The 12,680-nt window shown below is 51.1% G+C and overlaps 1 protein-coding gene across 1 annotated transcript in view; it reads right to left on the bottom strand.

The window, feature by feature from the left end:
* Positions 1-12,680, bottom strand: part of EPHA10 (EPH receptor A10) — a 42,576-nt gene that overhangs the window by 4,838 nt on the left and 25,058 nt on the right. Inside the window, exons 6-9 of the mRNA XM_003788156.2 lie at positions 10,182-10,315; positions 7,446-7,617; positions 3,185-3,293; positions 1,932-1,939 (exon numbers count right to left, since the gene is read on the bottom strand). Coding sequence (XP_003788204.1) covers positions 1,932-1,939; positions 3,185-3,293; positions 7,446-7,617; positions 10,182-10,315 — 423 coding nt within the window. The remainder of the gene's footprint in view (positions 1-1,931; positions 1,940-3,184; positions 3,294-7,445; positions 7,618-10,181; positions 10,316-12,680) is intronic.

The raw sequence follows: 12,680 nt of genomic DNA, 5'->3' as shown, positions 1-12,680 counted from the left end.
TTTGTCCCTTCAAAAACACCAAGTCTTTGACCCAGACAAAGGACCTTTTTGTTCTGCTGGTTTGAAAACTTCTTGCCACAGCCAGCACACCTACAAGCCTAGCCCTATACCTAACCCTCCTCACTGCCAACATTCCTAGCATTTTCACTTCAACACAATGAAAATTCTTGCAACTCCAGAGGCACCCAATCCATACCCCTGACTGCAAGCCCCAGGCTGTGCCCCTGCATATAGTTTGGTAGAATGTGAAAGGCAGACCCTGCACATTCAGGGGTAGCTTCTCATCTGGTCAGAAAAGCAAACATGGAGAGTTAACTACAAGGCCACTCACAGGTCTCCCGCAAAGGAGGAGGGCTGAGCACTGTGGAGGCAGATGGACTTGACCTGGTCTGAGATCTTCACCCATGGCCCCTCCTGAGACAGAGGCAGCCATGGGCCAAAGACTGCATCAGAGTAAACAAAGCCATAGGCTGGCATCTGGGACCCCCTTGCTGGCCCACATGAAGACTTTGGCTTTTATTCTGGGGGCAGAGGAGAGCCCCTGGGGGGCTTAAGCAGGGACTACCATGATTCAATTTGCATTTTAGAGAGAACATTCCAGCTGCTACATGGAGGCTTCTGCTGTTGTCCACACAGGAGATGGCAGTCCTGGGCTTGGACAGAAGCAAGAGGACTCTTGTGACATGAAGGTGACAGGGGCCACAGGGCTTAGAGATTGCTGGATGGCAGAAAGGGAGAGGGAAGTTATCCAGCAGAGTTTATGGTGGTGCCATTTGCTGAGACAACAGTTCACCTTAAGACATTTGACCTCACCGGGCCTGTGGGATAAGCAGGGAGGATCAGTGAGCAGGAAGTTAGATGTATGTGGGACTGGAGCCTGGAAGAGAGGCCTGCTCTAACGATACAAACCAGGGAGCCACGAGCATTGCCCAGGGAGAAGGCCGAGCTGGAGAACAGGGATAAGAACAAGGCTGAGAAACCCTGACATTTGGAAGTTAGCCAGAGGAGAAGGGAGCTATGGAGGTGCCCACAAAAGAACTGCCAGAGAAGGGAAATGGGGGGCTGTGATGTCCCAGGGACCAAGGACAGAGAACACAGAGGATGATGGGGAGAGAGACCATGTAAAGGCACAAAGAGACGGATTAAGGGAAGATTTGCAGAAGTTTTCAGACCAGAGATACGATCCAATTCGGCACTCACGAGAAGGGGAATAGCAAGGCTGTTCTATAGACAAAGTGGCCATGGGAAGGTGCTGACTGCAGGGGCTCTGAGATCTGAGGGCAAGGACTTGCTTTCCAGTTCCTCCACTCAGGAGCTATGAGACTGGGTGGCTCAGTTTCTCTTTAATAAAATTGAGATAAAAATAGCTCCACCTCACAGCAGCCTTGCAGAGAAATGTTAGCACAGAGCACTGTTAGTCCTGTGGTGGGGAGAAGGGGACATTATAATCAATAATGAGTTATGAAGATAGCAAGAAGAGTAGGGTTCACTTGTAGGTAGAAGGACTGAACCTGGCTTTCCTAGGAGGAAGCACCTCCCCTAGAGCAAAGAAGGAGCAGAGGCAGGCAGGTGTGCAGACGGGTGGGGAGAGCTGGCAGCAGGTGCAAGGAGAGCAGACTGTGAGGACAGGCATCTGCAGGCCCAGAGAAGAACTCCATTAAGCACTGGAGGGGGGGGCAGCCTGGTGGGATGGCCCAGAGGCCAGGTCGAAGAGAAGAAAGGGTCATTCCCAGTGTGGAAGTCAAGGAACTGAGAGTTGAGAGGTACAACTGGCAGTCCCATAGCTATTGAAGTCACCAGGGGTGGAGATAGGATTTCTGGAATGAGGAGGGACACCCAGGGGGGATGGGTAGAGAGGAAGTGGGGAAGGGTAAGTGGATGGAGAAGCAACAGACGGTGCGCGGTGAAGACAAGAGAAGCTTCCACTGGGCCACATGGTCTAGTGAGAAGTGGGAGAGCTGGGGCCAACCAGAAAGGGAGGGAAACTGGAGGGGAGGAGACACAGTGCAGGGCAGGCACTGCAGGGCCAAGGGTGACAGTACAGCATGAGGGTGGCAAGGAGGATGTGCCAGGCTGGAGGGGTATGCACCAGGCTCGGCTGCTTCTCCCTGTTTCGGTGCAAGTTGTGAAACCCACCACTGGCTTACCCTGCCTGCTCCAGTGCAATTGTCCCCAAGGCACTCCCAGGCCACCATGCCTGTCCTGCAGTACCTCTGCCCAGAGGACACACTCCTTGCTCACTTCTCTCCCCTTTCCTCCTCTGCCTTCCACAGCCCCCAAGCTCAAAGCCGGAGAGGACCTCTGGGCACCTGTCCTTCCTTGCTCGTCCACCAGGTGCAGCACCCAGGCTCTCACCTGATTCTCTTGACCCAGGCACACTGGCTTCCAGACTGGCAGGACAGTGTTCTCTCCTCACTTTTAGTGCCTCATTCAAGGCAAACAGCCAGTGCTATATGAATGCTCACTGTCCCTCCAGCACACAGGCGGCTCCAGGATGCTGAGACTTGCAGAGGGGAGACTCCTCAGACGGCCCTTCTCTTTCCCCTGAGCCCCCCACTCCAACCCATTTCATGCAGACTTTCCAACCTCGCCATCTGCCAACCTCAGCCCAGTCCTTGCCCACCTGGTGTCTCTGCATGCAGCAGAGCAAGGCCCTAGGAGAAGGGAGGACTATATGCCAGAAGGCCTCTGCTGTATGCAGGAGGACTGGAATCTTCTCCCAGCCAGACTCAAGCTCCACTTCTTCCTCCTCCTCCCACTCCCCCTGCCCTCCCCACCCCTCCTGCAAGCTTTTTTTCTGGGGCCAGTGGGGGGTGTTTCTGGCTCATGACTTTCCCTCCCCATCCTTCCCCTCCACACACATACATACACACAATTTTTGCTATTCTTCCCCTTGCCTGTGTTCAAGGGCTTCAGGATCCCTTGAGGGCAGAGGCTGGGGCCTCTGAGCACCCCAGGAGAATCCTAATCACACTCGAGCAGCCGGAGTTGGAGTCCATCCTCACGATGCCTTCTGACATTTAATGAGTTAAGGAGCTAAATCCCCTTCATCCCAGAGCAGCTGAGCAGCTGCGGGGCCTCGGCTGCTTCATGAGCAGCGCGGGGGAGGGGTGGGCTGCTTCATGCCTGTGTGTGTACAGCAGTGCACTCGCGGGGGTCACCTAAGCCGGGACGAGCCACCTACCTCCTCCAAATGGCCAGCACGCTCATCACGGAGCCCAGGACGAGGAGGGCTGAGATGGTCACTACGGTGACGACAACTGCAGGGCTCTGGTCCCTGGACCCTGAAGCGGCTGGGAGGAAAATCACGGGATTGAGGCAGGCAGAGGACCAGGCTTCTAGGCAACTGCCAGACAGACTCCTGTCCTCACAGCAGGGCTCCCACAGCACCTGTGCTCTCAGCACTACCTCCCAGCAGCATAAGGACCAAGGCAGCCCCATTGACCACAATGGCACTGGGAGTCCCAAGAGCATCCTCTGCTCCCGGGGCAGGGCACCTCCACTGCAGCCCAGCTCTGAGAGAGAGGGAGAAGCAGTCCAAACAGATAGGGCCAGGCCTTCCTTCTGCCTTTCAGATGGCAATGAGAGAGGCCTAAAATCTTCTGCAGGGGGAGTGACCTCAGCTCTGACCTCCCTAACCACAATCCAGACCAGTAGCAATAAAAGCTAATATAAGATCGCGTAAAAAAGCACGCATAAGGTGCAGTGGGTCATGCCTATAATCCCAGCACTCTGGGATGCTGAGGTGGCTAGATCACTTGAGCTCATGGGTTCAAGCTAGAGCAAGACTGGTCTCCAAAAATAGTTTGGTGTTGTGGTGAGCGCCTATAGTCCCAGCTACTCGGGAGGCTGAGGCAAGGGAATCGCTTGAGCCCACGAGGTTGAGGTTGATGTGAGCTATGACACCATGGTACTCTACCCAGGGCAACAAAGTGAGACTCTGTCTCAAAAGGAAAAGGAAAAAAAAAGCTAAAATTAAGTGCACACTTGTTCCATTCAAGACCCACTTTGTGCCTGAACCATAGTACCTCGTTTCATCATCACAATGATCCAATAAGGTATTGCTATCTCCATTTTACAGCTGAGGAAACTGAGGTTGAGAAAAACCATGTTGTAATTTATCCAAGGTCATATAGCTAATAAATGGTGAACCTAAGATTTGACCCTGACTCCAAAAGCCTCTGCCCAATTCCAAAACCTCTGCTTTGAACTATTCTCTCAGGGGTCCTGAGGAACCTCAGCTCTCAGCCCTACCCATCCAGCTATCCAACATACGTGCCATGCTGGCACTAGTGCTGGGGAGACAGTGATGAATGAGGCAGAGTCCTTGCCCTGGAGGAGTGCACAGACCAGTGAGTGAGACAGAAACAAAAGTCTTAACTGTAGAATGAAAACAGTAACAGAGAAATGAACGGAGCTGAGCAGAGGCATGATTTCTTCCAAAGCCAGTGAGGGAGGCTTTGCAGAAAAGGTGTCATTTGAACTGGACCTGGAAGACTGGAAGCGTTTCTGATGGTGCATAGATGCACACGCAGGGTCTGAAAATAGCGAGTTGTCCCACATGGCTGAAAAATATACTGCATGAAGGCAGAGAGTGGCCAGATGCAAAGCTGGAGGGTGGGAAGATGGAGGGAGCTCAGGGAGATAGAACTTGGAGGGCCTTGGGATGCTGAACTCAGGAGAATGAACTTTATTCTGCAGAAGACAGGGAGCCAAGGAGCAGAGGACAGAGTTCCCACCCAAGAAGAAGAGGAATGAAAGTATCTGCTGAGTTGGGAGTGAGAATGGAAAGGAGGTGCTTGCGAGAGGTGCAGGTTTGGAGTAACTATCAGTAATAGGAACCAGGGCTGGCGCGGTGGCTTGTGCTGGTATCTCAGTACTCTGGGAGGCCAAGGCAGGAGGATTGCTTGAGCTCAGGAGTTCCAGATCAGCCTGAGCAGGAGTGAGACAACACCGTCTCTACAAAACAAAAGAGACAACTAGAAAAAATTAGTTGGGCATAGTGGCATGTGCCCATATTCCCAGCTACTCAGAAGGCTGAGGTAGGAGGATCGCTGGAGCCCAGGAATCTTAGCTACAATGATGCCACTGCACTCCAGACCAGGGGACAGAGTAAGAGTCTGCCTCAAAATAAAATAAAATAAAATAAAATGTGGGGCCTGGGGGAGCTGAGAGCCAGGCAGAAGAAGATCCAGACAGCTGTCTTTAGGATGGCATGGAACAAGCAAGGAGGGACAGGAGTGAGAGGCCAAAAAGACTAGGGATAAAGAGAGCAATCCAGAGCTCAGGATCTGGCCAGGGGCAGAAGGGGAGTGGAGTTGCCAAGAACTGTTTGAAACGGAGTAGCCATGTGGACACAGAAATGGAGAATGAGATGATGATACTTGTTTTTTTTTTTGAGACAAAGTCTCACTTTATCACTCTTGGTAGAGTGCTATGGAGTCTTAGCTCACAGCAACCTCAAACTCTTGTGTTAAAGCAATCCTCTTGCCTCAGCCTCCCAAGTAGCTGGGACGACAGGAGCCCACCGCAACACCCTGACTTTTTTTTTTTTTTTTTGCAGTTCTTTTTGGCTGGGGCCAGGTTCAAACCTGCCACCCGCAGTATATGGGGCCAGCACCTTACTCCTTGAGCCACAGGCACCGCCAAGCACCCGGCTATTTTTTAGAGACAGAGTCTCACTCTTGCTCAGGCTGATCTCTAACTTGTGAGCTCAGACAATCCACCCACCTTGGCCTCCCAAGTGCTGGGATTACAGGCATGAGCCATCACGCCCAGCCGAGATGAAGACACTTGTGCTGGGTGACTCTGAGATAGCCCTCATGGATCCCTACCTCTAGGTATTCATTCCCCTTCAGTGGGGAACTGGACCTAGCAACTCACTTCAAATGAACAGAATATGGCAAAAGTGATAGAATGTCATTTCCACGATTAGGTTACAAGAGACTGTGGCTTAGGTCTATGCATGCCCTCTCACTCTCTCATTCACTCACAGGCTCTGAAAGAATCTAGCTGCCATGCTGAGCAGCCCTAAGGAACAGCACGCCTCCAGCCACAGCCAGCAAGAACCAAGCAGGGAGGTGGCCTGTTCCCCAGTTTACCCTGAGATGACCACATCATCAGAGGGCACTCTGACCGCAGCCTCGGGAGAAACCCTGGGCCAGTCTCAGGACTTAGCAGCACCCAAATTCCTGGTCTATGGGAACCAGGAGATGATAAATATTTTCAGCCTCTATGTTTTGGGGTAAATTGTTACACAGCAATGGAGAACTTATACAGTGGTGAAGCATGACTCTTCGTCAGGATCCTGATCTGGGGTCACAGCTCAATGGAAAGCGTGCTCTGTAGACTGGAAAAACCATTCCCTCTGTGGCCAGGGCCACAGCCAGGGGCTGGAAATCTGAGCATCTTTACTAAGTGAGCTTCCTCCTCAGCTGACAGCCCCCCACTCCTGCCCTATCAAGCCCACCCTAGCCTAACTCTTTGTTCTGATGGCTTCCCCTACCCAAATGCTCTCCCTGCCCTTCTCCCCAGAATAACATGTTCCCTGGCCTTGAAGACATAGCTGTAATCTCCTCTTCTCAGCATCTGGCCAAGGTCTGACACAGACATGCATTCAAGCAAGAAGTGTGGTCTTCCTTCCCAGAATCAAACACACTCTACATTTTATCTTCACCTTCCTTTGGGCTCAGAGCTCTTCCTAGCTTGGATTAGAGTCATGTGGCAGGTTGGAAAGAATTGTTATCTTGACAGCTGGTGCCAGAATGCATCTTAGGGGGAACTGCCTTTGTTCAGGAAAATCTTTTGTGAGCTGCTGAGGGTAGAGAGAGGTGTGATCCTGAGGGCTGGGTTGGCAGCAGGCAGGACAACAGGAGAGCTAAACTGCTCTCTATGCGGAGAAAGGTGATGGGGAGGGAGGGAAGCACAGTACTGTGGAGCAGCCAGACGTATTCTAGAATCAGGATATTTGATGTAATGTTGGGCTTTTGTTTTCCTTTGTTTTGATAACAGCTTTCTGAGATATGATTCACAGACGACACAATTCACCCATTCAAAGCGTACAGCTCTCATTCTGTTTTGTTTATTGCAGCAGTGTGACTCCCTTCGTACCCCCACCCTTCAGTGCAGTGGGCTTCACATCCTAAGCCCTAGAGGGGACAGGAACAGGGTCCTCCTGGGTTTGGGTCTCTATCCCAACTGAGTCTCTCTCCAGCAGAACTCTTCTCTTATGAGCTCTTCCAGGACGAGTATGCAATCTAATTCACATCAGTGAATAGACACCAGTCAGTGGATTCCAGATTCATTAATTAATTAGGCTGTAATTAAACTGTGCTGCAGACTCACTTAATTGCACAGACAGTTCTCCCCTCTGTTTATCTCCCTGCCTCAGCCCTGTGCCAGGTTCTCCCTGCCCAGGATCCTTTTCACTTGCACACACTACTTACCCTCCCCCAGGGTCTGCACTTCAATGCTGGGGTTGAAGCTCTGGGCCTCCCAGGAGGGTCCTGGGGAAGCTGCCCTGATCTGAAAGATGTAACGGGTAGCCGGCTTCAGGTTGGTGACAGTAACCATGGGCGCCCCAGTCTTCACTGTGGAGTAAGTCTGTTCACTCTGACCCTAGGGAGAGACCGGAAAATGCCCAGATCCAGGACCAGATCCACTCTCCCAGAGAGCAATGGAAGGAAAGGAGCAGGGAGGCAGAAGCAGCACCCTTAGGTGAATGTGGGTTGGGTGGGAAAACCCAACCCCAATGGCAATGGGAGATTCCAGAGATCTTTCCCAATGGATCCCAGCTGCTCCCTCCAACTCAAGTTCCTACCCCACACTCCATGGTACTTGTATCTGAAATCAGCCCCACTTCTAAAGAAACTTTAGAGATGCTAGATCCACCTTCTTGGGGTCTTGAGGAAGATGGCCACAAGGGCTTGGGGTAGACTCAGCCAGTGCTCTGGGGGGCCTAATGGGTTAGGGTTAACCTCAGAGGACAGAATGAGATAAGCCCTGACACAAAGCTTTTCCTCTGCGTGGTATCTGATTTTCACAACTGTCCTTCAAGTCACAGAGGACAGAGGTTATTATCTTTGTTGTTTAAGTAAGGAAACCCAGTTCAGAGGGATAAAGACTGGCTGAGGCCCACAGCTGGGGAGGGTGAGAGAAGCCTCTGCCATCACTGCTACGTGCCTACCCCTTCTCAGTCCTGCCTCCTACGAACCGGAGCCTGGCAACAGCCAGTGCAGTCAGCCTCTGTCTCCTCCCTGCAGCTGAGGGCCACCCAAGGAAGGGTCAGAGTGACACCCTCTGAGTCCCCATGGATCCTGTGCCTCCTGCTCCACATCACACCACCCAGCTCCCCCCATACATGTCTAATAATGGAATGTCCTAGGGAGGCTTCCCCTACCCACCATCCCACCCCCACTTCCATCATTTCATCTCTGCCCACACCTTGTTACAGAGCCTGCTATATCCACAGCCTCCAGAAGGGCACCCTTGCCCCTGATATTCTGTGGCCCCAGTTCTCTGGCCATGGCATTCAGGAATCAGGGAAGACTTGGAACCATGCTGGGCCAATCAGCATATCCCTTCCTGGTATCTGAACATCCACTGAAAGGACCTGGACGTGGAGCAGGCTAGGGGCAGGAAGCAGGAGCAGCAAGGCTGCAGAGGACCCTGGACTAGAGTGCAGAGATATCTAGGGAGAAGTGGTGTGGCTCTAAAGGGGAGCTGCCCCCACACCCATCCAGGCCTAGTGACCCAGCAGTGCCTTCAAACACAGGCTGCCTTTCTTGTACTTGCTCCTCTTTTTGAGTGTTTGTGCCCAGCAAATTCAACACTCCCTGACTAAGGGCCTGGGAGTATCCACCCAACTCAGCCTTGGGACTCTTGTCTCTACTCTGATTCCCAAATCCCAGGGCAGTGAGTCCTCTCTAAGCACCTGCTGCAATGCTTAGCTCCTTCCCAGCATCCTCTGCTGCTACCTCCTAAACATCAGTATTCCTCGGGGCTCTGTCCTGGCCACCCTTCTGAGGCACATTGCTCTCCTAGGTTATTTCCTCCAGTCCTCTGGCTTTTGCTCTGCTACCATCTCTATGCTGAAAGCCCCCAACACACTCTCCCTTTCTCTTTCTCTCTAGTACAGGCATCTCCCTTGAGCTTCAGACCTGCAAGTTCACCCCATGAGCCCACTGAATACTACATGAGCAAAACCAAGTTCACCATCTTGCCCTAGGCCTGCTCCTCCCCTACAGTGGTTCTCCATCCAGCCAGTGGCACCCCATTCTCTGGGTTACTTGAGACTTACTCCTTCCTGGTCACACGCACACTCTCAACCGACTTCTAACATTCAAAAACTATTATCTGATTCAACAAAGAAGTCCCTGGGTCACATGTTCTGATACATGTGGTGCTGAAGCTGAAAGAGGTGTCATTTTAATGAATATAATTTGCACCAATGTGAGAAATGGTTTAATAGTAGAATACACATCAGATTTAAAGATAATGAACTTGTGGAGAAAAGAGATAGCAGATTGGGAGGAAGTCCCTTTGTCAAATCACAGCAGAACTGTGACCAGGGACTGATGATGGGTACAAGAGGTCAGCAAAAATCAGAGAGGCATCCTGTGGGAACCAACTGGCCATATGGCATCTACAGGGAAGGGTACTGTGTAGACTTTATTTTTATTGCAAATGACCTGTCACCCATCATTTATATCAGTGAAATGATAATAATTAATGCATTTACTGTTCTGGAAAGCTGGCTGTTAGATATTTACCAGCACACCTCCAGACCAAGCAATGTGGTCCCATGGTCACACATTTTAGAAACAATACCACATGTATTTCTACGTCCCTTTTCTTAACAAGGGTTCTAGAAACAGCATGTTTAAGATTCAGCCAGACAAAGTCTGCACCAGCCCCTGCAGAAAGCTCTTGGCCAACTGTAAACACCAGGCAAAGTGGTGAGAAGTGCGATGACTGGGGATGGGGGGAGACCTGAAGGGAAGAGGAAGAGCGGAGTCCAAGGTGTGTGCAGGGGACAGGAAGAAGGGACACGATTCAAGCATGGGAGGCCACCTCAGAGAGAGTAGTTACATGGGAAGTGAGGACTTTTACTGGGAGGACGCGGAAAGAGGAAACCTGCGGGACGGGGTCAGGCTCCAGGTTTCCTCTGCATCTGCACTCACCTTCTCGAAGTATCGGATCTCATACTCCGTGGCGTTGGCCCCAGGGGCTCCAGCGGGAACTGGCTCTCGCCAGGACAAGGACACACTCTGAGGCTCCACTCTTTCCCTGCGGATCTCATCTTCCTCCCCGGGAACTGAAAGTGAGTAGTGCGGGATTCTCCACCTGAACGGACTCCGGGGCAGGGATGGGAAAGGGTTGGGGCATGCGGGGCTGTGGGGCGGGATTAAGGACCTGGGGTGTGGTCTAAGGTGTTGGGTCCCCAGCTAGGGACCGCTTAGGGGGCGTGGTCAAAGGCAGGCCCCTCCCAGAACAGCGCTCTCCGGCACTGCCTCCTGGAGCGGAAAGCATCAGGCCTCCTGCCGGCCTTCCAAACTCTGCACCCCAGCTTCCCTTAACGGTAGCTAGTTCTGATCCCCCTGGCTCTGTCTACGCTTTCTGTGGTTTGGAAACAGAGCAATTAGAAGCAGTGAAACCAGCTACTTAACTATTCTAACAGTCTGGTAAATAGCAACTACATTAGCTCTTACTGAGCTAACATACAAAAAATATAAAATAAGAAGTAATATACTCAACAAACTAGGAATAAAAGGAAATCACTCCAGTGTCATAAAGGCCACACATGACAAGTCTGCAATGAACATCATACTCGATGGTGAAAGACAAGAAGCTTTCCTTCTAACATCAGGAAGAGGCAAGGATGCTCACCTGCACCACTTTTATTCAACATAACACTGGAAGCTTTGGCAGAGCAATTAGGCAAGAAAAAGAAATAAAAGGAAAAAAAGGCCAAGCATGGTGGCTTACACCTGTAATCCTAGCATTTTGGAAAGCTGAGGTAGGAGGATTGCTTGAGGCCAGTAGTTCACCACCAGCCCGGGCAAGGTAGCAAGATCCCAACTATGAGAAAAAAGGAAAAATTAGCTGGGTATGGTGTTGTAGGCCTATAGTCCTGTTAGGGAGGCTGAGCCTAGAGGATTGCTTGCCCCCAAGAGTTTGAGATCACTGTGAGCAATGATTATGCCACTGTACTCCAGCCTAGATGACAGTGAAACTCTGTCTCTAAAAAACAAAACAAACAAAAAAAAACAACAAGTGACTGGATGAAATTGCTCAAGGAAAATGCATAGAGAAAAAGGAAAAGCTTTTAGGAAATAAGCCTGAGAAACAACAACATTTAAGAGAGGAGCAGAGGAAGAGTAATTTGAAAAGGAGGGGCCAGAAAGGTAGGAGGAAAACCAGAGAAGGGTGAGGTTACAGAAGCCCAGAGGAGGGAACATTTAAGAAGGTTCCCTCCTGGCCAGATGTAGTGGCTCACACCTATAAGCCTAGCACTCTGGGAGGCAGAGGCAAGAGGATCCCTTGAGTTCAGGAGTTCAAGATTGGCCTGAACAAGAGCAAGACCCTGCCTCTACTAAAAATAGAAAAACTAGGGTGGTGCCTGTGACTCAGTGAGTAGGGCCCCATATACTGGGGATGGCGGGTTCAAACGCAGCCCCAGCCAAACTCCAACACAAAAATAGCCGGCCATTGTGGTGGGCGCCTGTAGTCCCAGCTACTTGGGAGGCTGAGGCAAGAAAATCACCTAAGCCCAGGAGTTGGAGGTTGCTGTGAGCTGTGTGATGCACAACACTCTACTGAGGGTGATAAAGTGAAATTCTGTCTCTAAAAAAAAAAAAAAGAAAGAAAGAAAAATTAGGCGGGTGGCACCTGTGGCTCAGTGAGTAGGGCCCAGCCCCATATACCAAGGGTGGCGGGTTCAAACCCGGCCCAGCCAAACTGCAACAAAAATGTAGCTGGGCACTGTGGCGGGCACCTGTAGTCCCAGCTACTTGGGAGGCTGAGGGAAGAGAATCGCCTAAGACCAAGAGCTGGAGGTTGCTGTGAGCTGTGACACCACAGTACTCTACCAAGGATGATAAAGTGAGACTCTGTCTCTAAAAAAAGAAAAAAGAAAAATTAGTCGGGTGTTGTAGTGGGTGCCTGTAGTCTCAGATGCTTAGGAAGCTGAGGCAGGAGGATCACTTGAGCCCAGGAGTTTGATTCTAGCCTGGAGCAACAGAGAGAAACTATCAAAAAAAAGCTCCCGCCAGACCCTTCTGGTTATTAGTTGACCCATAAACAAGCAATTTCACTCTCTGAGCCTCAGATATCTCCTGTGTAAAATGGAAACACTGACAACACTTCATAGGCCGGCTGTACAAAAGTTATGAAGTAACGTACAGGAAGGGCTGAGCACAACCCCTGACACACAACTGGTACTCAGCACGAGATTACCAGTAAGAGGACACAGTGGTCAGCAGTGCCATGTGCCGGGAAGATACAGGTAAGATGATGATTCAAAATGCACATGTGAAGGTCCGTGGTGGCTTCTCAGGACTGAGTAAAATAGGTACCAAATAGCACTGGAGTTAGGAGACAGAGACAGGGCACAAATGGCTCAGTCTTGATGAGTGCATGGATGCAGCTTCTAATCTTAAATGGTATCCATGGAGCAGCCC

The sequence above is a fragment of the Otolemur garnettii genome, unplaced genomic scaffold (assembly GCF_000181295.1).
Source record: "Otolemur garnettii isolate 467f Iridium unplaced genomic scaffold, OtoGar3 scaffold00025, whole genome shotgun sequence".
In the NCBI taxonomy this organism is placed as follows: Eukaryota; Metazoa; Chordata; class Mammalia; order Primates; family Galagidae; genus Otolemur; species Otolemur garnettii.
The sequence above is the reverse complement of the archived record's forward strand: the minus strand, read 5'-3'. Positions and strand labels throughout refer to the sequence as shown.